Source organism: Tympanuchus pallidicinctus, unplaced genomic scaffold (genome assembly GCF_026119805.1).
Source record: "Tympanuchus pallidicinctus isolate F22 unplaced genomic scaffold, pur_lepc_1.0 scaffold1, whole genome shotgun sequence".
In the NCBI taxonomy this organism is placed as follows: domain Eukaryota; kingdom Metazoa; phylum Chordata; class Aves; order Galliformes; family Phasianidae; genus Tympanuchus; species Tympanuchus pallidicinctus.
The window spans coordinates 37709768-37737129 of NW_026294618.1; the positions used below are offsets into that span (position 1 = coordinate 37709768).

The 27362-nt window shown below is 36.1% G+C and overlaps 1 protein-coding gene across 2 annotated transcripts; it reads left to right on the forward strand.

Annotated features, from left to right (window-relative positions):
* The first annotated feature begins 4596 nt into the window (after positions 1–4596).
* Positions 4597–26875, forward strand: UFL1 (UFM1 specific ligase 1). Of its 2 annotated transcripts, XM_052686244.1 has the most exons (19): positions 4597–4725; positions 5415–5560; positions 7013–7041; positions 7686–7783; positions 8594–8708; positions 9484–9614; positions 10215–10273; positions 12403–12549; positions 13688–13863; positions 14494–14673; positions 15033–15153; positions 17420–17542; positions 20049–20169; positions 21095–21258; positions 22331–22461; positions 22595–22675; positions 23449–23534; positions 23993–24173; positions 24848–26875. In XM_052686244.1, exons 1-19 carry the CDS (start codon positions 4649–4651, stop codon positions 25046–25048), a joined length of 2367 nt encoding a protein of 788 aa, XP_052542204.1. In that variant the 5' UTR covers positions 4597–4648; the 3' UTR covers positions 25049–26875. The 2 variants fall into 2 exon arrangements, with proteins under 2 accessions (XP_052542204.1, XP_052542293.1); XM_052686333.1 differs by lacking the exon at positions 22595–22675.
* Positions 26876–27362: the final 487 nt, after the last annotated feature.

Consider the following 27362-nt stretch of genomic DNA (forward strand, 5'->3'; position numbering starts at 1 on the left):
TGCAGTAACAGCCCAATGACTATTTTAACTTCGAACTGAAAAATGTAATATGGTCATCTCTGATATGAGAGAAAGAAAACCAATGATCCAAAGTCCTCTTTTTCATTCAGGGATGAAAAGCAACCAAAAGAGGTTGGGAAAGAAAATGTGAGTCAAGAGCCTGCTCCCTTGTAAAGTGATGGAAACCACATGGGTCAAAGGGGTAATTTTGAAAGTGAAGAAGTGACAGAAAGGCAGGCAGGCTTGAAACCTGTCTCTTTTCCTCCCATTAAAATTCTCTCACATGTGAAAAAGAGAGTACTCTGTGGTATAACACACTCTTCCATTTAATGGTGACTTCAGGCACCTTTAATACCTAAACCTACAATATGCCCTGAGCTTGCACCTCTGCTGATAATTCAGTGCCTATTAAAAATTATCCAAACCTCAGTTCATGGCTGCTTTCACATAGGATCGATGACATCTCAGCTGTAACTTAAGCTTCAAACAGAAGAAGCATCATGAAATACTGTAAAAATATCTAGCTGTGGAAGAAGATTCTTTGTTGCCTTTGACAGCATGAATACTTGTGTATTTATGCAACAACATGTATTTTATGTTGTTTGCAATATTTTACAAGTGCTTTACTATGAATAAAAATTTTATATACTACTTCAGTGCTCTGTTCTATGACAGCTCAGTATATCAGAGTAAGATATACTTGATGTTTGCAGTAGTTCACTATATGTAGTAGTTCACTATATATGCTATAAATGACAGATTGGTCTTCTATTTCGCATTAATCGAAATACTTAGTTGAGTGGTAGAATACAGGTATATACAGCAGCATTCATTCAAATACAACAGTTTGCAACAGTACATTTGATTTCTAATTGGACATGTTGCTGAAAACCTGTGAACATCTCTTCCCCTAAGTATTCCCGAATATCAGTTGAAACAAATGGTTACTCTGAATTCTGCATGTTATGTTTAACCATTCCTCAAAAAAACACCAGAGGCTTTTGTCTAACACAGTAATGGAATTTGGTCACTCAAACACTTCAGTATATCTAGTTTCTAAACCGAATATAGAAAACAACCTTGACAAACAGCAATATAAACTTTATAATTTGAAGTACAGATAATTTCATTAGCTCTATACATAGAGCAGCAACACAAAAAAGTTATTTAAAACAATAAAAATGGTATCTACATGACTCTGATTTTCTGAGTATGTCCAAACCGCTTAAATAAATTGTATGAACAAAACAGCCACTTGTGAATTTAATATTCCTTTTCAGTAGTGAAATGATCCATGTATGTGCTGTTTCATGCTCTGTACATTTATAAATATTTTACTCAAAGATGGCTTTTTTATTGTTACGAACACTCAGTGCAAAGAAAGAATCAAGGGAATACCAAATTTATTCTATTTACAAATAGGAAGATGATCGCACTAATTAACTGAGTTGGAGTTTGGAGTATGGAGTTTCACAACTAAAGTAATTATATAGGAAAAGCTGCCTGAGGTTGGACTAAGCACTCTCCAATTAGTGTACAGCACAACCACTGTACCAGACAAAAGAGCGCAGTGAAAAACAAAACAATGTTCTTTAAAACTCTTCATTAAAGGGGGACTGTGAGCATGAAGCTGTTTTCCACAGTCTGTTGGACAAGCAGCTATTAATTCCCACTCGCATCATTTCAACTTTTTTTCTTTTAATCACTGTAGTGGTTACATTATCTCTCACCTTTTCAGGTTACCTCAGCAAAATACCCCATATAAAAAAACTTACTCTGCACACAGACTAGTCAACCAAATAATCATAACTTTATGCTATATTTCTCTGTTAAGATCGGATCAATTGCATTCCCAGATTAACAAATTGTTATGCTACTCTTTCTGAGTGAAAAGAAAATATACTATTCACATTGCAGTTCCCCTGATTCATTTTTATACTAAGTAAAAAGGTTTCTAATGAACCACTCTTCTTAAGAACTTGGTTCTTTTCTATTTTGCACTACTCATTCTTTCTACATATTTTCTATATAGTGATAAAAATTCACTATGGAGCAAAAAGCACCTTGCTATATTATCAGTATTTTTTGCAAATGGCATCATAATCCTTGCACAGTAATTTAACATTATAGCGTTGTCCTCCTGTCCTGTGGATTTTCCTTTATCAATAGATTAATTTGCTAATTTATCTTCAGCAGCCACATCAAATGACATACAAGTCATTTATTCCTATTATTCTATAGCTATTATTCCTAGCTATCCAGATTCCAATGGCTTTAATAACAATACTTTTTCATTACAGCCTTACTATGGCAGGCTTAACTACATTGACTACATTTTTACACTCTCCTTTCCTGAAAAATTACTAAAAAATCCAGAAAACGTTGGCCTTGCAGACTAAAATTGGTGGGCCAACAAGTAAGACTGTATGATTTAGCTGTTGTGTATCACTGTTTCCAATTCCTTCATAGAAAATATATTCTGCAAAGCACAAGAAACACATTTGTGGTCGCTTATCCAAATTTCAGAATCTTTAACATTTGAAGAGTCTGCTCTTCAACAAAGGAGATTACACCAAGGGCATTTTTAGAGATCACTAATTACTCCAAATAAGCCTTACATTAACGCTTTCTTTCAAATATTTTGTATTAATTAATGTATATTCCAGTACAACGCTACAAATCAATAGATGAACAATAAAGTACACGTGAACACAGAGATCTGAATGGGAAGTTACAGATTTTTCAGATTTCCCGTCTTTATAAAAGTAAGCTTCTAGTGTTGAAAGCTGATTAAAAAAAAAAAAAAAATTAAAAAAAAATTAAAGGACACTCCCATTTGATCTTAGGAGCCAGGGTTTGGAGTATGGAAATACATGTACCTGGACTTTTCAGAAGCAATTCCAAAGCAGCAGAACTAGGCAAGTCTAGAACTAGGCAAAGACAGGATTTTGTGCATTTGAGCACTATGTTTGTCTTCTGCTCTAAATGTTGTAATGAATGCACAAATCTTTTCTGGTCTTTTAGCTAGGAGATGATATCTCCAGCTGACTAGAACGAAAAACCATTATAACTTTCTGTAACACATGGCAGCCTGGAGTGACCCCATCCAGTTCTTAACATTTTGGTCTTTTGAAGGGTAACGTGTTGCATTGGCAAGCAGGAAAAAACTCAGAACTGAAAATCTCATTCTTTAATTCACGCTCCTTCGGTGGACTGGTAGTAATTTCAAGCTCCCTGGAAAGAAAGTTCTGAACAGTGCATATGAACATGTGTGTATGTTAGAAAATCCATTTTTGTAATGCATTTTATGTAAGATGTACAGCATTGACTCATTTTAACACCATTAACAACACTGTTTTCTTTTATTGCCTACATTTGAGACAGAGCGAATTAATGCAATATTGCACATGGCCATCATAAGACATTATTTGCTTTGCTTTTTATCAATGAAATGTGGCAAACAGTCATACTATGATACTTATGTAAAGTTTTATTTAATCCTTCGTTAACATTAAAGCTATAAAAATCTTCAGATTTCATTTATATACCTTAAGCAGTGAAACAGAAACATTTCTGTTACCATCACAGCTCTGGAATCAGTCAAATTTAGAACACAGTACTAAAATTAATTGCACCAACTTTATTTTCAATGGACTTACCTATTGCATGAATTTCAGGTCTCTGGTATAAGTAGCATTAGAGTTTAGTTAGCTGCAAGAGGTTTGTGGATACGTAACAAATTTAACCATTTACTCTGTTTTTAACATCAGAAAATTTAATATACAAGCTGACTAAATAAAGCACTGATTTATGAGGTAAAGGACAATCTGTATGTTACTTGAGCAATAGTTGAGCACAGAAAAACTTAAGGCACACACTGTGCAAATGTACACACATCTGGAAAGAAAAGGGTTGTTTATGAAATCTCTTTGAGGACTCAGAACCTGCAATTTACAATTACTGATACATTTGTAACTGCTCCGCGTTTACAATCCACATGCCCCTTCTTTGCTTGCTGCTAAAATAATATGGCTCTTGAAAATAACAACAAATCTACACACACTCACAGTCTTTATTTACAGATGATTTTTTTCCCCCAGGTTTTGCAGCTGTTGCTTGAATTCAAGTTGCACCAGGCACAACATGAATGCTTAATCTATTATACTTGACCTGGGGTTTTATCTGCAATGTTCAATGCGGCCAGCTCAAAGAAAGTGTCAGACTCGGGGGGGGGGGGGGGGGGGGGGAGGATTCTCCAAAGGCTGTGGACTATCCTTAAAATCAAAGCACTCTGCATACATCTGTGGTTAGGAAGAAGGAACCCAGCTAAGTTCCCTGTTCCTTTTCCCGACAGGAACATCTGCGAGGATTCTATTTCCTTGCTCCTTCAACAGCGAGTTGAAAGGGACCCGCGAGAATCATCGTCTCGTGGCTCCACGCAGGACTTTTCAGCTTACTCAGGCTTGTAGTTTGGACGAGCAGCCCGCCAACCTCGGATCCGCTCCTCGAAAGCAGCTGGGCTGACCCGCGGGCCGGAGACAGCCGGGCCGGCAGGGGGCGCTGTGTGCGACGGGCGCTCCGCGGAGGTGTGTTCGCTCTGGCTACCCGTAGCGGCCCGGCGGGGCTGACGTGGAACGGGAGGGCGGTCATGGCGGCCGACTGGGAGGAAATCAGGCGTCTGGCGGCCGATTTCCAGCGTGCTCAGTTTGCCGAGGCGGCCCACAGGTGAGCAGGGTGCGCCGGAATCGCGTCGGGCTTTGGAGCCCACCGTTGCGCCGGCAGCCGTCCCTGCCCGCCTCTTGAGTGGAGCCGAGCACAGAGCGATGTGTGTGTGGTGTGTGGGGGTGTTCGGCAGGCCCTGCCCCCGAGATGCTGTGCTAGCGCCTGTGAGCCCAGAACGGCACCTCTGGGGTCACACGCGGGTCTGTGTTCAGGACATAGCGCAGGTGCCTTATGGCTTACGTCTGAGCTGGCAGACAGCCTCGCGGCTCTTCTTCCTCTGCACTGTGGAGTATTCAGGGTTGTTGCAAGAGCCTGTGCGCGTTATGAAATAAAGTATATTAAAAAATAAGGCGTTGAGGTAGCTTGTTAAGTGTCTGACCCGAATTCTGTAAGCACAGCCGTGCCTCCCTGCACAGGAAGGCGCATCCTTACTGAGGGAGGAGCTGGCAGCTGATCGGGACGGGAATGGAAATCACATCTCAGCGATGGCTCTCCTGAGAGAAGCTGAGTGCCTGGTTTGTGGGGGATGAGAAAAGTATGCTCGTGACATAATTTTTCTGATCAGAAATGTATGTAATGTACACAGAAACGCAAAAACAGTCATTTTCTTCCCTGTGCGTAGAATTGTCAAAACGTGAGTTGAAGTTAGCAGGTGCTTAGAATTAACTGGTTGTTCTTTGTGTTGTTCTCAGATTGTCGGAGCGGAACTGTATAGAAATTGTCACTAAACTAATTGCGGAAAAGCAGCTGGAAGTGGTGCATACGTTGGATGGGAAAGAATATGTCACTCCAGCACAGATCAGTAAGGAGATCTGGGATGAGCTCAGCGTTTGTGGTGGTAAGTGGCATGTGTGCTTTCTTCCTCTGGATCTAAAGATTAATTCTGAAGATCAGAGATAGATCTGAAAGTTTTGTTCAGTACCCATTGTGTTCCCAAAAAGGTGGGCACGCTCCTTGATGCTTCATCTATCCAGGAATTTGATTATTTATTTTTTCACTGCAAGTCTGTATTAGGCTTTTACTTAATTATTCTCTTAAGCCATTGTGGAATTTCTGAGGTGGAAGTGGTCTAATTTTAAATCCATTTTAAGTGTATTTGAATACTCAGCTGGGTGTTTGGCATGGACTCAGAATTTCGAAACCATTCTCTCTTCACGTTCTTATTAATATTAATAATAATGACATTTTAAAATAATCATTGGTAGGTCTTATTTTATCTGTATGTGAAGCCATCTGCTTTGTCTGACCTGACATACATGTGCAAGGAGTTCAGTAGTGCTTCAAACTTCTTTTTGTCACTGACTGTAATGAGAAGACTGTATTGTACTTCAGTTATGTATGTGGGTGAATTTCACAATATTGTATGTTTTAAAAGATAAAGTTTGCAATGTTGTTATAGAATATCCATTGTTTTGTTACTATTACAAGTAAGTTTCAGTTTGTGACACCACTGTGTATCATATCATTATGATAGTTTCATTTTAAAGTTCCTGAGGGAGTGGGGTTTTTTTGTTGTTGTTTTTGGAGTTTCTCTACCAGTTTTCTAGCAAAGCTGTGGTGTAGAATAAGATCATGGAATCACCCATAGAATCATGGTTTGGGTTGGAAAGGACCTTTAAGAACATCTAGTTCCAACCTCCTCCTATAGGCAGGAACATCTTCCTCTAGAACAGGTTGCTTACAGCCCCATACAACCTGGCCTTCAGTGCCTCTAGGGAGGGGGCATCCACAGCTTCTCTGGGCAGCCTGCTCCAGTGTCTCACCACCATCCCAGTGAAGAATTTCTTCCTAATATCTAGTCTAAATTTACCCTTATTCAGTTAAAAGCCATTTCCCCTCATTCTGTCACTACATTCCCTTATAAAATGCCCCTTCCCAGCTTTCCTTATAACCTCTCCAGACACTGGAAGGCCACGATAAGGTTTTCTCAGAGCCTTCTCTCTCCAGGCTGAAGAGCCTCAGCTCTCTTAGCCTGTCCTCTAAGGGGGAGGTGCTCCAGCCCTCTTCTTCCTCTGGATCTGCTCCAACAGCTTCATGTCCTTCTTGTGTTGGAGGCCCCAGAACTGGATAGAGTACTCCAGGAGGAGTCCCATGAGAGCAGAGTAGAGTGGCAGAAGCACCTCTCTCCACTTGTGATTTCTTTCATTTGTCCATAATTAAAGCTGAAATTGGTCGAGTTGGTCTATGTAGTAGTGAAGTATTTTGTATATAATGAACTACACTGTGTTCTAATCCTTTTTGAGCATGGTTTATGCACTAAAAGTATGTTTGTACTTTTCTTTTTTTGAAGGTCGAATAAACATTGTTGACTTACAACAGGTAACTTTTTAATAATAAAAAGTATATTCTTCCTCCTTTTCTTTACCGTATATATTATAAATGTGGATTTTGTCCATTATTTTATGCAGATTATTTTATGCATCCGTTTGCTGCATTATTTAGAGTTCCTATGTGCTTAATGATATTCCATGATCTATGAAATCAGCCCTAAACATACAGATTTCCTTGATGAACTCTTAGTTTTTAAACTGAGGACACAAACAGAAAAGATGTGTTTCCCATTTAAATCTAAAGCAGCAGGAGCATGCATAATTAACTTTGCATGCCTCTTTGGATCTTCCCTCTTCCTTCATTAATCTCTTGTCTCCACTAACCTTTATCCTCCAGTAGTCTTCCTCTGTGACTAATTTTCCCTTCTGGCTAGAGCAGAATTACTTAGAATCAGAAAACCTTTCTGAAACACAGCTTAGTATTATCTATTCATAGTTTTGTGCCCTTTTATTTACTATGCAGCTTTCTTTTAACATTGTCACAGTTGCAAAGTTTATTATTTTTTTCCCACTTTTGTTCCAAATTACAAATTTACTGTAGATGTGTGCATTATTAGGGAAAAAAAAAATCTTTTTTTCATTTAGTAGCTCAATGTTTGAGAATTAATTTCAGTTTTTACTTCTTATTTTTAGATAATAAATGTGGACCTTCTGCACATTGAAAATAGAGCTAATGATATCGTTAAATCAGACAAAGCTGTTCAGCTTGTGTTAGGACAGCTTATAAATGAGTGAGTACTTTCAGGAGCAACGTACATAACTCACTTCTCTTCTGGTTTTGAAAATGCAAGCTAACAGTGATGATCAGTCTTTGGTGCTTTTGAGGTGAAATGCATTTTTCTTGATTGCTACTACAGCTGCTTGGTGACCACTGTTTCTTTTCCAAGTGGCTAGTGAGGCATGTGTGAAATCATCACTGAAGCCATGAAGCAAAGGCATTTTGAATGTCTCTGTCTTGAGGGCTTTACTTCTTAGTTCCTCATGTCTTTATGTACAGGAGCCAGATTGCATTTTCTCTGTGGTTTCACTGTTGGCCTCAGCTGTTGACAAACCCCCCATTTTCACCTACTTCTTTGTTTACCTCAGAAGTCTAAGATGTGTGAGCAAGTTATTTCATGGCTTTCAGCACACCAGCAAACACTGCAGTAATGCTGTTTTGGGGATGTCTCTTTTATTGATTGTATTGCAGGATTTATTCGTGGCAAGGAATGCATAGCTCCTGACTCCCTTGAAGTACTGACACCTACTTTGCTCACTGAAGTCCTTTTCTAAGACTCCTTTTAATAAGATATTTTCCTGTTCCTGCTTTCCTGATGGATTCATACAAGCAGATAAATAACAAATACTAGCTGCAAGGTTACCAGGTTTTTAAAACACACTTTCACTGGCATTGTTCTCCTTTGTTCAACTACAATAACTTAGTTTATTTTGGAAAATTTATAGCAGAAAGAGTTACATATAGTGTCAGGTCAATTCATAATTCAGTAGAGGATGTCTGTAACATGTTGTCTTTTGTTTTCTTCCCCTTGTTTTCAAATAAGGAATTACCTAGATCAATTAGCAGAAGAAATAAATGATAAACTACAGGAAACTGGCCAGGTGACAATATCAGAACTCTGCAAGGCATATGACCTTCCAGGAGACTTCCTGACACAGGTGATGTAACCTGCCAACCTGGTTAGTGTAGAAGCAGTTGTGTTCACCTTCTTTTGTCATCTTTGCAATAGCCATGGCTTTAATTGTAATGGGCTGGTTGTAATTCTAGGCAGAAAACAATTAATATATAAAGGTTGCAGTGTGACAGTTGTTGACAGATTTCTGTTTGATTTATTTGAGAGAAGATAGAAAGGTAATTTCATCAGTTTCATTAACTGTCTGAAAAGCAGAAATACAACGATAGAAACTTTTAAGGTTATTCAAGAATGGTAAATAAATGTTTTTTAAAGCTGAAGTCAAGATTCATGATAGAAATACAGAACTAACTTCTGTTAGTGACTGTTCAAGTGCTTAAAAGTACCGGGGAGAATTGTCTTAAAATTCATGACTTTCAATTGAGATGGCACTTTTTTTTTTTTTTTTTTTTGAATATATTTTTTCCAAGGGTAATTCTGAGACATGATGGGTGAGCAGTCTTATGAGGTAAAATCATGTTGACTCTCTTAATTTATAAACAGAATCTGTGTTCCATTATCAGCTTCTACAGAAATATTTCTAAAGTATGGGAATTAATATATTGCTTTTCCTTATCTCTTGGAAGATTCATTCACTTTTCACATATATGACCATCTCTTTCTTTTGTGTTTGTTGTTACTAATTTAATTCTTAACTATCAGAGAAAATGGATAATGAATTGGTTTGTTCAGGTTTGTACAAAAAAATAATAATAATAATAATACTCAATTTTAGTAGTCTTCCCCACTTCTGTTTACAGGCTTTATCCAAGCGTTTGGGTAGAATTATTCATGGAAGGCTGGACCAGGAAAACCGTGGGGTGATTTTTACAGAGGCCTTTGTTTCCCGGCATCGGGCACGCATTCGTGGTCTCTTCAGTGCGATTACTCGGTAAATGGCAGCACCTGCAACCGTGTATTGAAATATCTTGTTCCTGGTTCTTTACGGACCACGTTCACTTGTGGCGTAAAAAGAGAGATGGGTGGCTACATTTATTTTAAATGCAGTTTGATTCCCCGACTGACACATTCAGTTATTTAGGTTTTGTTTTTGCTTTAAATGGGGGCCAGGAGAGCAAGGAAGGTGTGCCTGAAACGTTTTTACGTTTTGGCTGAAGTTGTTGATGAGTAGCTTTTCAATAATGTGTTCAGAGAATATCTATCCTTGCTGTCATTGTGCTCCTCCCCAGTCAATTACGTACTGACATATATCCAGCACAAATGCTTTAAAAGTGTTTTTTTTTCTTATTATATTAATAATCTTCAACTTGCACAAACAAAAAACGCTTCCATATAATTCTCATAGCTCTGTTATATTTTATAATTCCATCATAATTTAAAATAGAAGCCTTTTAAGGAAGGCTTACACTGTTAAATTCCAGTGTAGTGGATTGATACTGTATAGTTTTGGCCATTTGGAGTAACATCTTGCTTCTAGATTCTCCAGGTCAGTTTCAGTAAATGCATTGTTTTCTTTTTGTCTTTTTACAAGGCCTACACCTGTAAGTAACTTGATTACACGGTATGGATTTCAAGAACATTTACTTTACTGTGAGTTTTCATTCAGACTTCTTTGTGTTTCTGTTCATTCATAGATTCTTTATTAATAGAAATACACTTTCAAGGGAACATTTTAGTATATGCTACCAATTCCAGAATAAAGCAATATGTTTCTCTGTAGTGTAAAAAGCGTTAAACGTTTTGTGCTATCCATAACTAAAGGGATGTTCTCTCTGTATCTAAGGCAATGAGAGCATATAGTATTGAAATGCCCTTGGGTGTAGGGTGATGCAAGAAGTGCATTTTGTCATCTGTTATGTTATTTGCCTTTATGTACTGGCTGTTTTATCAGTGAAGCACACAAAAGGGGACAGATTTTATGTAGCCAAACAGCATTAACTGCTCTGGATTTTATTTATTGACTTTGCTCTGTGATATTAGAGGCAGAGCTTTTGTTATGGTCACAGTTCAATGTCTTTGTATGCTGAGAGATAAAGCATACTGTTAAACTGTTTACTTTTGTTTTCTGCAACTCTTTAAATGGAAATTCGTGAAGATTTCCTATCCAACTGCTAATATTTCAACTTTTTCTAACATCGCTTCTGATATTTCAGCTTTTCTTTGACTACCAGGATTTCCTTCTCATCTGTTCAAAATTCTACTTAAAGCATCATTAGTCTTGTGTGCTGGCTGACCACATATTGCTGCTGTTGAGTATCTTTTTAATGGTTTTTCTTCTCCTCTCATGGAAGTTAATATCTCTCTTCTGTTTGATTGGGTCCCTTTTCCTTCAGGCCACTGCATACTCAAGCTCCATTAATCTCTCTGCTTACTTTCTTGTTTTGTGACAAGCATATTCATTATAAATGAAAATCTTAGCATTTGAATCAAATTGTATAAATACTCTGCTTTCATATAATCAGTTTAAGGTTTTCCTAGGAAAAACTAGTACTTTGTTATCCAACTCTTTGTAGGTTAAGAGGAAAATTACTAAAACATAGATTTATAGGTTTATTCATAACAATGCTGCACGATAACAAATTTCATTATGCAATTAGTCTTTTTTAAACCGGTCCTGCCTGCAATTACATGATCATACGCTCCTCATGTATAATGTTAATATGAAGTTCTAGTGCTTTCTGATCACCAACAGTCAGCACAATGGCTAAGTGCATTTCTAGCACTACTTTTTCTTATTTTTGTTGCTGCTGCTAATAAGTTAGTTCAACATTATCTTTAGTTCTTCTTACTGTATTTCATTCCATCTGCTGTTTCATAAGTTTTAAAAACCTTATTACTGCCAGAACTCATTTGATGCATTTTTCAGTGATGCTATTTCAATTCCATAAATATTGAAGATATCTTTTTAATGACGTTACTTATACTTTTGTGCCTCTTCCAGAGAAAAAAAAATGCTGCAGAGCTTGACAGTTGAGGTATATTTTTCAGTATACCTAGTGACTTAACAAAAAAGCAGAAGCAGAGCGTAAGAGGCAAATCAGACATTCGTACCTACCTTTAATGAACTGAAAATACCTTAGCTAGAATCAAGAGAGGCTTAGGTCTTTGGTTCTAACAGTTACCAGTCCATTTGTTGTCGGCAGTGTTTGTGCTTTTTAAGTGATTTTGTTCCTGGCAACAGTGTGAGCATTGCAAACTCTGAAGATGGCAACCAGTAGGCAAGGTGCTAACATTTGTGCAGGTTAGGTAACAGTTTCTTGTATCGTTTTAGTGTGTTCAGACCTCTCTTTATTTCCTTCTTGGGTTACATGCGAATGGTGAATGCAAAAAGAACACTTTTAATAAAATATATTGTATTGTCTGCTCAGAGCAAGCGCCTTTTATGACTGCATTTTCTAAATTAAAAAGTGAAACTGTCCAGATATGTGTTGTATAAAAAGGATTTTGATCCTTCCATAGTGGCTCGCTCTTTGAGAACTTTGTATGATTTCCTGAGCTTTTGTCAAGAACGTTCTCAGAAGCATTAAAAATAATTGATACGATTCAGAAATGTTTCAGCAGAACAAGCGCTTGTAGCTTGATCTTTGGTTTCTTTCAAGTAATGCTAAAAAGAAAAACAACTAATGAAGGGGAAAATAGAATGGGAAAAATAATTGCTATTTTCTAATAAATGGGTACATCAAGATGAGAAATACTGTTTCGTTTTTTCCTTCTTTCAGCTGTGCTAGAAGAACTTGTTAACACTGGCCGTCTAAAAGGCACTGTGGTTGGTGGGAGGCAAGATAAAGCTGTGTTTGTTCCTGACATCTATGCCAGAACACAGAGCAACTGGGTGGATTCCTTTTTCAAACAAAATGGTTACTTAGGTAATTAATATTTTTTTCTCTTAGATAACATGTCTTTCTTAAAAGCTAGTTTAGATAACTAATCTTATGCTAGACAGAACCTATATTAGAGTAAAGCCTCACAAGAATAAGTAGAAATAAATAAAGTAGTTGATTCTCCTCTTTAGAGACTGTCACCATTGTTACTTCAGCACAACCATATTTCAGCATACAAAACCATGTTGTGAAACAGTAACAGTATTTCTTACAAAGCATGTTATCAATGCTGCTTTTACTACTGTTCTGAAAACTTTTCCTAGACAGCTCATTGTGGATTTTCCACATGGTTGTATTTGACCCACACAGTTGGGAATTTTGGGTCAGGTGTCCAGACTGCAACCAAGCTTTGACTGTTAACTGTTCAGATAGCCAAGAGTGTAGTGCACAAAAAGGAAGAACCTTTTCCACAAGATTTGCAAAACTAGAGTGGATAACAATTAGTGTCCTAATTAGAGTCCTAATATGTATATCTAAGTTGAAGCTGAGTGATGACTAATGATGATTTAAAACAGGAGATGTGGGAAAATGTGGAGCTAAATAAACAGGGAATGTACTCTTATGGTCCCTAAAGGCAAGTCCCTAAATAGCAGTTAGTCTTGCATTTTGAAGAGTCTTGTCAAAGTTTACTGTAGTACTATGAGGCATTTCTGTAATACTGCTTGACTCATACAGTGCTTGAATGTTTTCAGAATATCTTAAGTTTAAACTACCAAATGCTTTGAATGCCTTGCTTGTGAGGCATTGAATGATTCTACAACTGTATTGGAGAAAACAAAAAATTGCCATTTTATGTATTGTAAATATTCTGTTTATGTTAGAGTACTTTGAGAAGATGTCATTGCAAAGATAGATTTTATAATGTAGGAATCTGAATTAAGCATTTTTTCCAAAACTTCACGTGGTAACGTCCGTGACTTAATCTTCATATGTATATATTGATTGTATTTACCTGTAACTTGTGCTGAGTTAAGTTTTAGGTGAGCATTGGCTTGAAGTTGCACCTAGGAGTTTCTGTGTAGGAACGTAATTCTTCTTTTCCAGCTTTTCAAGCAGATTACTTCTTAGGATCCAATGAGTATGTAACAGTACTTAATTTTAATGGGCTTTTAACTGTTTTTAGAATTTGATGCATTGTACAGACTTGGCATCCCTGACCCAGCAGGCTACATCAAAAAAAGATACAAGTCCACAAAACTCTTATTTCTGAGAGCAGCTTGTGTTGGTCAAGAGATTGTGGACCGAGTTGAAGCTTCTGTAGATGAAGTTATCAGCTCTGGAAGTTGGATAGATGTAGCAGTAAGTGATTCTTTCTGTTGTTGGATTTATTTATTTTGACAGATGTGTGTGTCAGATGTTATATTATTAAAACTGTATGTGTGTGATGTACATCTCATGCTACAGGAGAAAAATATGCAGACTAAGATATAAGTGAAGTAACTTTGTTGGCCTTTAAGTTTATCTGAACAAGAACAAGGATAGACATGTCAGTATTCAGTTAGAGAGCAATATGTTTTCTTAGTATGTAAGTAACAGAAAGTACTTACTTTCTGTAACAGAAACTTACTTTCTGTAAGTAGAGAGTTATTAGCCATTTTCTTCTAGTAAATTCTTAGGCCTTAGAGCATAACTGCGTCTCTCATGAGGAGATCAGGTGTTGTATTGGATCTGATGTTGTTCAGTATCTGCTGAGACGCGTTTTGAAGTTGTGCTGTTTCCCAGATGTAGCACTGATGCTCTTGTGCAGTGTTCACTGGGGAAGAAGATCTAAAATAGTGTTTACTCTTAAATTACTATTTTTATTGTATAAGTGCAATATATTCTAAGTAGTTAACAGCTATGAAATGGGGTATCTGTGGATCCTATTTATCCACATGCGAATATGTCCATTCTATAATACATTATTGTCTATAAACTTCTTTACCGTAGACTCTTCTGCCAAGTTCATTGTCAGTAGAAGATGTTGGGATTTTGCTTCAGCAAGTGATGAGATCTTTGAACAAAAATTCTTCAAGTTTAGTCTTCAGTGACACCATCGTGGTCAGTGAGAACTTTCTAAGCAGCTGTACTGATCTGTTCTCTGATATGATGAAACAGAAAGCCGAAAAGGTATGGTTATTCAAGTGGTCAAAATGGTACATTGAGTTTTGGATTGTAGTTTATTTGGCTTTCTAGTTGGTGTTACCATCTCTTTGCTTCTTGCCTCAAATGCAGTTTATGAAAACAAGCAAAAATGAGGAAAGAGATTGTATTAGTGTAATGCAGTGTATATTCAGTTTTGCACACTAACAATGTGATCTGATCCTGAACTTTTAAAAGAAGAATAAGTGCATCCTTGTGTGTTACTCACGGAAAACGTTGTCTTAGATTAGTATACTTCAAAGTGGCTAAATGGCTTAAATGTTCTTCTATCCATCTTCGTCCTTCTCTTTACCTTTTTTCTATTAATTGCATGTTCTTTGTTACAGGAAATGAAAAACAGCCCTGTTCATTTAATTACTGAAGAAGATTTAAAGCAGTCTTACGTTTTAGAAAATTCGTATGCTAATAAAAAGGACAAAAAAGATGAAAGAAGAAAGAAAGCAACAGGTAAGGCATAAAAAAAAAATCTTAGCTTCAGAAATATTTAAAATTATTCTATTTTGTAGTCCAGTAATTTCCTATAGTCCACTGCTGAAGATACTTAGGAAACGATCCAGCTACTTATGATTATACTATAGGTGTAGAGCTATGTACATGAGAATGTATTTGAGATTTCAAAGTACAGATGAAGTCCCATAAAGATATCCTGAGTTCGTCCAGCACAAGGCATCTAACTGTAGAAACAAGGAATCCATGTAGATTTTAATTTGAGGCAGATTAGAAATAGTCATTTTAAGCCTTTGAAATCTTTCTATGTTTAAAACATTTTTAGAACACTCTATTTTCAGTTCCAAAAACTATGTTGCTACAGCACGGCTCAGCAGTCTGTGTTGAACGCATATGCACAGTTTTATCTGCTACTGAAGGTAACAGTATTAGAGCACTGATGCATCTCTTTTAATTATATATATATCATCTGAAAATTAAAACATAAGATTCGGCTCTTAAAAAGGCCATGACTGAGTTGGCATGGAAACTAAACTTATTTTTGCCACAAGAGACAGCAGATTTTTCTAGGCCAGTAGCTGAAGCAGAAAAGCTTGAACTTTATTTGAACTGTGGTAAGCAGAATGTCTTCAGTTTCCAGTCTTCTAAGGATTAAAGACTCTACTCAGCATGTACGCTGGATCTGTAGGTGCATTCACGTGTACAGATTGAACATATGCTGCACTGTCAGTAAGCACTAAGTAAAAAGTGGGGTTTTTTTTGTAGTGACTTAGCTATTTTACAATCAAAATCATGGTTTAAGTTCATTTAAGTTTTATTTCATAATGGCAAAACGTGACAAATGCCACATTGCCTATCTGGAAGCCTGTGTGTGACCTGCCAACTGCATAAGGGTAACCTGACCTGGCATATTGTTAATTCCATTTACACAGTGCAGATCCTGCCATGTATTGTAGTAATGAAAATTTGGGGGTTGCAAAATAAATTGTCAGTTGTCTTTTATAACAGTCTTTTACAAACAAGAGACTGCAGAAATGATCCTTCCCGTGGACTGAAGTCATACACCATACCCTTTTTTCTAGCTGAAGTCTTGCTTGTTTGCTTTCTGGATAAGATCTTGACTGCAGACTGTTGCTTTTTCTGTAGTGCTATTAAAGTGAAATACAAGACGAAAGGAGCTTTTTTGGCAAAGTAACTAATATATTGCATACTTGACAGTTTGTATCTGCTCACAGTGTAGTCACATTTCAAATAGACTTGTGAAGAATATCCATTCTTTTTTATGTTTTGAGAGATCAAAACTCAGAAGATTTCACCGCGTTTTGTTATCCGCAGCTGAACAAGTTTGTTGTTCCAGCAAAGTAATTGTGTCCACACGGGTTTCTAAGTAGTATCATCTTGCCTTTGTTTTTCCTTTTCTTAAATGATAGTACTGTTGGGACCTTATATGTATATGCAAAAATAATTAGTCTCTCAAGACTTAGGGACTGTATAGAACTGATTTTTAGTCTCTCAAGACTTAGGGAATGTACAGAACTGATTTTTCTGGAGTTTAGATTTCTTCTAACTCCAAAAAAAAAACCAAAAAACAAAAACCAAGGAAAAGAAAAGGAGAGCAAACAGATAAGCAGCTTACATTATGCAGAAGGACAGTATTGCACACTGAGATGCTGTCTGCAGTGCGAATACATGGATTGTGGTACCTATGAGCTAAGTAGTTTGTTATATTTGTCAGGACAGAATCATCTCATTGCTTTACTGTCATTGAGGAATAGCTGAACAAGAGTTAGCTCTCTAGTTAATTGAATGCACACTTGCAAGAATATTTTGGATAAATGTTTACCATGGAGGATTATTTCTCTGACAGTTAACAAAGTCACATTATCTGGAATGTTTTAGAGTAGCTTTGTTATTTGGCATCACTGAACAAAATGCTAAATGCTTACTAAAATACTATCTCCTATTCCATAATGGAAATTATTATTGCATTTGCTTTCATTTGCAAAAAGATATTACAGCTTTGGTTATTTTAGTGATAATTTTAATTTGACATGGCTGGCATTTGTGATTGTTTATGACTGTAGTTTAAATGAGGATTTCACTTGGTGTGCTTTTTTTTAAATCTTAAGAATGGAACTGTTATGACACTAGTGTACTGGTTGATATATATTTTTAATTAACAAGTACTGCAGATAAATTACCATAATATTGCTGACTTTTAAGTGCTGTAACTTTATTATGAAATAAGCAAGTAATTCTCCACCAGAGGGCAGTGGAAGCACGAGAGGAGGAGGAGGTGGTAATGCTAGAGAAATCAAGATTAAGAAAACCAAGAAGAAAGGAAGGAAGGATGCTGACAGTGATGAAGAGTCACAAACCACCAGCACAGGTATGTTTGGGTACTTTCTATTCATGGCTACATGAATATTATCATCAATTGCTTTTCAACACCTCTGATTTCTCTATTGTATTGGTAAGTTTCAGTTAAAAAGGAATACGAGAGTACTGTTCCATTAGAATTGTACCAATGGATGTAATACTGTTATTTAAATGAAATGCTTGTATCATAATTGTGGAATTATATAAAGTAGCCTTTAAGAAAGTAGCCTAAGTCAAGGAATTTAGAGCAGATACCTTAAAACTCTGGCTTTATGTAAGAAACACACTGGATTTTAGGATGAAATCAATGTATGCAAGTATATGAAAGGAGGGTGCAATGGGTTTGGAGCTAGGCTTTTCTCAGTGGAACTTGGTGCCAGACAAGAGACAAAGAGCACAAACTAAAACACAAGACGTACCCTCTGAATATCAGGAATTGCTTCTTTCTGTGTGGGTGATGAAGCATTGGCACAAATTGCCCAGAGAGATGGTGAAGCCTCTGTCCTTGGAGATGCTTAGAAGCTGCCTGGACAAGTTACTAGGAAAGCAGCTCTCGGTGTTCTTGCTTGAGCAGGGAGGTTGAACTAGATGACCCTCTAGAAGTCCCTTCCAACCTCAACTGATGTGGTCATTTTAGTTGGTTTCTTAACGTTTGTTGAATAGTGTATGATAAATAGAGTAGTTTCTATCCAGCTCCATTACATTTTTAGTATTTTAAAATAAGATCCATCTTGCTTTTTACTGAGATCTTTGTGTTTGAGCTAGTCACCTTTGTAACTTCACATTTTAGTGTGAGAAAGAAAGTACTTTAAAGGCCCATCTTTCTGACTGGTTTTAGATGTATTTTATTGGATGAGTCTGCATCACTCTCTATTCTTGACCATTTCTTCCAGCTGACCTAGGAAAAGCATGGATGGCTTCCTCAGAAGTTGATGCATATGCTATTAGACTTGTATTTAACAGTGGCTGAAAATGAAACAGTGATAATTTTTATTACATCTTTAATTCAAATACAGAACTGTGTGTTTTCATTTTATATGTAGTGTTTAGACATTGAATACTGACTGCAAGATATTTCTAAACAGAATGTTTGAAGCTTTGATATAGAGCACCTTAATTTTGGGTCATACTCCTCTCACAGTTTTCTGTAATTTACACACAGATAAAGTTATTTTTCAAGATTGCTCAGGTACTGAGTAAATTGTGTTAAATTGCCCCTTTCTGGTGTAACTTCTCATGTTTAACAATTGTTGCTGCTAGTTTTGCAGAATTATAGTAAACGGATTAAGTTGTGTTTGGACTTCACTTTTGCATTAGTTCTTTGGAAAAAAAATACTCAGTTGTCATATTCAAACTAAAATCCAGGATAAACGCAGATGTAACCATTCAAATATAAGTAACATCCTTCAAATCCTGATTTAAGTTCCATCTCTTTCTCTAAGTATTGTATGATGATAATTACTGCTGCAGCATGACTGAGAAAGTTATGATTTCCATTCATTCAGTTTCCTTAGGTACAAAATAACCCTTCTTTATGCAGCAGCTGGTACATGGAATGCCTGTCTCTTTCTGGTTTGCTGTCACCGTCCTGATCTCATTTTCAGATGTAAAAACTAACTTCTGCTGCTTGCTGATGATCTTAATATTTTGCCAAAACCAAAGTACAGATGTAGTATTTAATGTGCATTTACATGCAGCTTATAAGGTTATCTTACTACTTGTTGTCTGGTTTAATTTTCTTACTTTAATATGTCTAAAGTTTTATGTACTGTAATCTCTAGCTGAGGGTCCTGTTACTGATCATTTATGTTACTGAATGGGGTTAAGGAAAAAATAAACAACCTTGTGAAATTTCTCAAATAATAATGTTCTATTTAATTTTGATATTTAAAATTATCTTTTTGGCATTGGTATTATCATCCTTCCAAACAAATACAGACCAGACAGTTTTGAAATCTCTTACCAAAAGTCTATTTTAGTCTATTTCTTCAGTTGTTTGTAACAGAAAATTTCACCAGTTTTTTGTACGTGCAGACTGTAACTGTTGTCTGTAGTCATGCTTTCTTTTGGTAATGACTCTGTGGATGTTTGAAGTTGGAAGCTGTGCAATCAATTAATGTACAGATGTTATAATTAAGAAATATATAGGAAAGTTAAGCTAAACAGGTTATTATAATAAAGAAGAATGGATGGAAAGCTTACCCTTGTCCTGGACTTGCTGACAAGACTCCAAGAGGAGCAATCTCCAAAAGGGATCTTGCCCATTGGTAGTCAGCACTTACATGGGGTCTAGGAGAGGTGGAGCCAGGCTCCACGCCTTCAGGTAGCCCAGGAGAATTGTCTTCACCTGTGCTCCCAGGGCTGAATCATTGCTCACCTCAGGTGGTCAATCAGAGGTTCAGGCTGTGATTCATCAGTTCCCATACAGAAGCATTTCCATGTCTCGTACCACATGGTAGCTACAGCAATGTTAAGTATAAACTTTGGTTAGTGAGTGTTTTTTATGGCCACTGCAGGTAGGAATAAGCAGCTGGAGTTCCATTTCATGTCGCAAGAGGAAATGCAGGATGTTTTAAAGACCCATTTGCAGGACTGCCCTGAAGAGCTCATTACAGAACTTGCTGAACATCTAATGAGGTAATTTCCATCATTCAAATAGAGTTAGAAAGTCTGTGGTTCATTTTGGAAGAATCTCTCAATTCTTTTTTCTTGTTTAGGGAAAAATAATTTTACTGATGGAAGTGAATTACAATATCTTCTTTCTATACAGCTCCATCTTACATAATTCCTTCTTTATTAGAAAGCTGTACTGATATAGTAATGGGAAATAATGCCTCTGCCTAGCTGTAGTTGTCAGCAAGTGATTTTAGATTCAGAAGTGTATTTCTCCACCCTTACATTGATCTGTGTTGAGATTTCATCATTCCTGTCTTCTGTACATACCTACCTTGCTATATTCATGTCCCGTGTTCCTTGTGTTACCACTGGCACCTGTGGTATATAGTTAGCTACTCAGGTCAGCAAACTGATATAATAAGAGATGAATAATTTCTTTTAAAAAGATACACCATGCAAGAGAGAGAGATGAATATATGTGTTCTAGGCAAAAAGAACATGAGAGGACCATAACAGCTTTACCTTGGTTAAACTTGGAGTGCAGCAGTAACTGTGCCTTAAGAAGGGTATATGCTATCTTAATGCATCTTAAGCTTGCAATCTTATGGCTCTTTAAAGAATTTGAGAATAGCATTGCTGCAGTAAATCTTTTCCTGTCTTACATCTCTTCCCCATTTAAGAGCTGTTATGACGTTAAAGCTTTGTTAAGCACTTACATACCATGCATACTGTAACTGGTAGTACTTCTGCAATTACAGAAATATATTTGAATTTCCTAGTGCTTTTTTTTCTCTCTCTTTTCAGTTACTTGGTTCTTATTTATTTTGTAACTCTTTGGCTTTCACGTCCCACTCATTTACTGGTTTAGGAGATAGATTTCTCTGCTGGTATGTTTGGAAAACCTTCAACGTTTTTATGCTTAATTTTTTTTCTCTCCTGTTCTAAGACCTCTAACAAAAAGTTACCAGGAAGTTGTGCGTTCCGTTTTTACATCTTCAACGTCTTCCTCCGGAGCAAGCAGAAGACAGACTATGAAGGACTTGCAGGAGGAGTTCTCAAACATGTACAACAACATTCGGTTATTTGAAAAGGGAACAAAGTATTTCACAGGTATAATAAATACATACTTTATAAGTACTTATTGAAGAGTCCGGAATTTATTTCAGAATCTACATACAGAGTCAGAGGAGAGCAACAGTTCCAAGAAGATGAGAAAACTTTAGGATGTATTTACAGTGTTTAAAACTGACCTTACTCTGATGTGCACTTTGTACGCTTTCTGAAATACATTCTCTTCATATCCACAGTCTTCATTCTGTCCAAATTATTGTGTGTTCTTGACCTTTCTTCTGAAATGTTTACGTCCCTTCACAGTTCTTACTATTTCTTTAAAATGTATAGTAAACTTAGTTCATTCTGTCACCTGTGTAATTAATGAAAGCATTGAATACTTCCTGATTCCGAAAACCCCCATGCTTCTCTTGGTTTGGTATTGAAAGAAACTGCTCCTTGAAGATGGTTTTTCAAAAAGGTGTAGATTGATTTTTCAGTAGGTTACTTTGTAATCTCATTTTTAGCTACCTGTATTTTGTTACAGGAAAGTAATATTGGGAAAATACTATAGACATTTCCAAGATTCTGTGCTATATTCAGTTTTCTTTGAGAACTTTCTCTGTAGCAAGTTTACAGCAAAAGGAAATACCAACACACAAAATCTAGATACATTCCTGTGGTTTGAAATAAATGGAATTATTTCCCATTAACTTCTGTTCTTGTATGCTGGTTCTTTTTTTGAAAAATTCTATTTCAGTCTTACCTCCTGTGCCTGCTTAGTTTAACTGCTTGTCCCATTGCCTTTATGTACTTCTTACCAGTTGATGGGTAGAATCAATGCTGTATTAGTAGTTCAGGAGGATTGCACAGGGACTCATACACCTTTGAAGCACAGTGCATTAAAATGCACTTACAGATTTGAAAGCTCACATTTATGCTGAACAATATTCCATAAGAAACTGCAAATGAGAGCTGTTTGTTTCATGCATTCAAATGAATTTCTAGTGCTAATGTTTGTAGTTGGTAGAGTCCATGTTTTGGAAAGCGTTGTGATAACTGTTCATATGAAGCAAATAGCTGTAGAAAGGTATTTTCCTGTCTTTTTTATTCTATTTTTTTTTTTTAACAGATGAGACTCAGACTAACCTTGCTAAGCACCTGTTGAAGACTGTTTGTACCGACATTACGAATCTTATTTTCAACTTCCTAGCATCTGATTCAATGATGACAACAGAAAATTATTCTTCCATTACAAGTGAGGTACAGAGCTATCAGTTCCTTTTCAGCAGTTTCAAGTAGTTGAGTGATTTATTTAATTATCTTCTCTCTTGACACGTCCACAGCTAAAATAGTAATCAGTATTACTAATTATTTCCATTCCTCTCTCATACAGGTGAGGACCAAGATTTTAGGTAAATTGCCAGAAGATACCAAAGGTCCTTTAACTAAACTGCATGCTTCTCTGAATGGCAAGGTAAAGTGTTCCAGAATCTTTGAGTTCAGGTTCTGGTGATGTGCTAATAAACAGCTGTAATGCATGGTATGGTATTGCCTGCATGTGGCAGGGGGTTGGAGATTCATGATCCTTGAGGCCCCTTCCAACCCTGTGATTCTGTATAGTACATAACTGCTGCTGCAGTGAGAACTGGAGACATCTTTTGGATTTGTCTAAGCCAAAGTACTTCTTTATATTTGAATTTTAACAGGTGACATTTGATCTGACATTAAAACTGGTAGTTAGCTAGCAGTTTGCTTCCAGATGGAATCTAGTGTATCTTTTATTTGTAAATGAGAAAAACAAAATCTGAAAGATAATCTGTGGTATAGTGGTTGTTGCTTCTTGTAATTGAAAGATTGTTTTCTCCTGTATTCTTTAACAAGTATTCTTTAGTATTTAAAAAAAAAATAAATACACAACAGATAATGGCAGTGAAGTATAAATGAATGTGATTTATTACTTCTTATGTGCAAGATGCCTTACTGTGTGTTTCTTCAGAAGAAAAATCTGTAAGGAGTTGCAAAATTTGTTTCTTTTTAGTATTTCACTTTCAGACCTGATGTCTGATACTATAGTTTGCATGTTTAAATATATGAACTGTTGGAAGATGAAAAAAAACGTTTGTTAAAATTGTTGGGTTTTTTTCTGTAGTTCACTCCAGTTGTATTTGGGATGATTAGCTGTGAACAGTAATTACCTCATTTTGTAGCCTGTTAACACAGATTCTTACATCTGTTATTTTTTAATAGAGTTTAGAAGATTTCCTCTCATACCTTGATACTGCAGCAGATATTTGTGATATTATGGTGAAAAAAGGAGACAAAAAGAAGGAAAGGTACCTTAATTGTGTTTATTCTGTGTACACTATGTAAAAATTAGCTCTGTTGCTGCACAAATGTCAGTTGATTCATTTGCTAGCAGTCACATTGATTGTGCAAGTACGAGTCAGTTGTTCTTTCCAAACTGTTTATCTGAAAAATACAAAGGTGGGCAGTCCTAATTTTGTGGGAGAAGGCAGACAGAAGGGTTTGTATTTAGCTAATTTGACTGACTGATTACATTTAAGTTTGCTAGGGTGGTTTGCAGTATCTGGGCTCCACCAGTGCTTCCATTTTTGGTTTTTCTGGTTTTTTTTGTTTTCCCTTTTGATAAGGAATATCACAAATATCACATCAAGAATCGGTCAGTCAGAGAAGAAAATAGCATTCTTAATGTCAGATATGTTTTAGAGTCTATTATGAATTATGACAGAATGGGAAACAGATTTTACTGTAATCTATTCTTGTTCCTTAGGCAAGTCCTGTTTCAACATAGACAAGCTCTGATTGAACAGCTAAAAGTAACAGAAGATCCAGCTCTTGTTCTGCACCTGACATCAGTACTGTTATTTCAGTTTTCAACCCACTGTATGCTTCATGCACCGGGAAGATCTGTACCACAGATCATTAATTTCTTAAGCAGCAAGATCCCAGAGGTATTCCTTTCTGGCCTTATTGCATGAAAGCACTTTTCTTCCTATGACCAAGTGGAATTATAGTAATGCTGCTATATAAGATGGGCATCCTGGTGTTTCATGTCTAATCACTACCATATGTGCAGAGTATGTCATTTGCCAGATCTGTAATGTATTTTAAGTCTATTTTCAATATTTCTAATAAAGTCCATCTGTCATTAGTACATCAGTACTGAAGCTTTTGCCTTTACCTGCAGCTAGCTGCATACTGTGGGGTGTTAAAAATCACTGACAATTCTTGCAACTCTCTCTTTTCTCCTAGCTAGAGTGTGATTGCTTTGAACTTTTCTAATTCAGTTTGAGAAAAGAGGTACCTCTCCAAAAATTGAAATGTTCAAATTCTGTATCCAATCTGCCAAAACTGATTATTTTTACTGACTACATTGCTTTATTGTTTCAGTTAATTGTCCTGTTCCTGCTGCATGGGTGCACTTTTCATTTTTCCCCCTCTCTGACTGTTTCTCAGAATTTAGGTTGCAAAACACTTCGATGGAAATATATTTGCCTATCAGTTTCCTCTTCAGACAAGAATGGGAAGATGTTTTTTTTTAACATTTACTCTTCAGTCAGTTAAAGGTCTGTGTTATCTTTTCCATTACATTGACTTTTTGTTCTGTTTTGTTTTTTCCCCTCAGGATCAGCATTCTCTGTTAATCAAATACCAGGGATTAGTAGTGAAACAGTTGATCAGTCAGTCTAAGAAGGCAGAACAGGAGGATGACAATAAAACAGAGGAAGAAGGAGCAGATACCATTCGGAAGGAGCTCCAGGAAATCACTGCCTCTGTCAAAGATCTTGTTCTCAGACCTAGAAAATCTTCTGTAACAGAGGAATAAAATGAGTACTGAGTGTGTCCATCATACAGCTTGAAAATGCTTGAAAAGCTTTAATTAATATTTGGCTTCTATTAAATGACAGCCAAGGAGCACATCATCATGTAATGGTGACAAATGGAGTTTTGTTTATCTACTACTCCATCATACACGTAAGATGTATATGCATATAAGATATTAATACATTGGATGAGGAGGATGCTTTGGGTATAAAATTGGTGGTTTTGTTTTAATTTGCAACTTCACTTGCAGACTCAAGAAAAGCTTTCTCTTGTGATAACACTGTATTCTGTTACATGCACATGTTTATAGATTTGCTCTTCTGATTTGGATTTGTCATGGTGTAAGGGTTGCATTTAAGTGTGCATAAGAATATATCTTAATTTTGAAGACTAGGTTTGAAATAATAATTCTTATAAATAGTATACAAACGGAAGCCCATTTTTACATTTTGATAGAATTAGTGGATGTTTTCTACTAAAGAGTGAAACCATCAGGTACAGGGTCATATTCCTAAACTTGAAAGAAGTGATCCAATATTTATGTGAGTCTCTAAATATACTGAAATCTTTTGAAAATCAGCACACCCATGCTATTTATGTGTATTCTATTAATGGCAGTAATGACAGCTCATTTAAAACTAATTTAATTGGGACAGAGGAGGTGTAATCCTTTTGTATGGGTAATTTGAGGATGGGTAAATACTATTTCACTTGCCATAATTAACATTCTATGTGTTCATTCAACAGTCTTGTTGAATGCTCTGTCCAGTTCCCTTAGCTGTACCAAGTACCTGCTTGCATTCTGTCAGCTGCTTGGAGGGAACTTCTGATGTTCTGTTTACCCCAAGTTTTTTGGAAAAGAATTTAAATATTAACATTTAAGATCTTTCTACATAAATTTTATAGAGTGCTTGTCTAATCTGAAATAGCTAAATGTTGAATGTTTCCCTCAAGTTTTTTACTTGCCTTATTTCCACAAGGACTTTGTCTTGAGGAAGGTAAAAAATATGTAAAATAAAATCTTTTGAGTTCTGCCACTGTTATGGACATAATTATTGTATGTCAAATGCACTTCTGACTTGTGTTTAAGAGAAGGTAGTTTTCAAACCAGAAATGTTTTAGTTGTATCAGATCCTTCTTGACCTTGCATTACTTCAGTAATGCCCATTGATTTCATGCAAGACAAGAAATCTGAAAATGCCATTCACCCATTTTTGCCAAAATTCTTTGATGTTGAAAGGAAGCAAATAGGTTCTATGCAAGTTCTGCTTTGTTTAAATATATTTTTAATTGTTATTATGTTTTTAAATATTTGTTTCCCAGCCTTTAGTCTGTTCTATGTGGTTGATCAAAAGTATCTGCTAGCTTGGAAAAAAAAGAAAAAAAAAAGTTGGTGAGGCCCAGTATGAAAACTCAGTAATGGATGAACTGTGATGGATTTTAACCATACATAGAAGTACCTGATGTTTAACAATATTCCCTTCATAATTCTGGTCTTTTACACATTGTAAGGCAAAAACTGTGCCAGAAAGAATAGAGCTAAGGCCGAATCAAAGATAGTTTTTCTCTTTGACTGGAGGATACCTTTGCGAACACTGAAGAGTAAGATGAGAAATACTCTATTTACCTTTGTTTAAGAAAGAATTTGCATGTGGAGAATAGGCTTGGTTTGCTGTTATTTGGCCAGAATAATCACTGTGCTCTACAGTGAACATAAACAATTTTGTAAGACATGAATCTATTTTGTAAATAATATGCTATGTGATATTCTGTATGCAAATGTGAAATTATTTTAATAAAATTAAATGATGAGGTATTTAAAATGCAATATTGACTTAAGCAGTGATTGTTAGATTTGCAATGTATAGCTTCCAAAAGGTTTTATGCACTTTTTGATTTAACATGTTGTTTTGAGTGTTCCTATATTTTTGATTGATTTACATTTACATTTTGATTTTGATTTACATATTATAAGAATAACTTACACAATCTACTATATCATGCATCACAGTTGCTATATGGTAGCCATTATTATAAGAATGATAAAAATATATGTATCATTCTAATTAGATAAGAAAGATACACTAGAATTCAGAGATACCTTCTGGCTACTAAGAATTCTAGTAGATAAAGGTAGGAAAACCTTCCCAGATTTTTTTTCACTCTCAAATGTGAAAAATCAGTCTTCAGTTCATCAGATGGGAGTATCTTGAGAGAGAAAGAAAGAAAAGGAATATTCACAATTTTCTGATTATTACCCATGAGAAATGTTTTGGAGAGTAAGAGTACTCTCGTCTTAGAAATCAGAGGTTCCA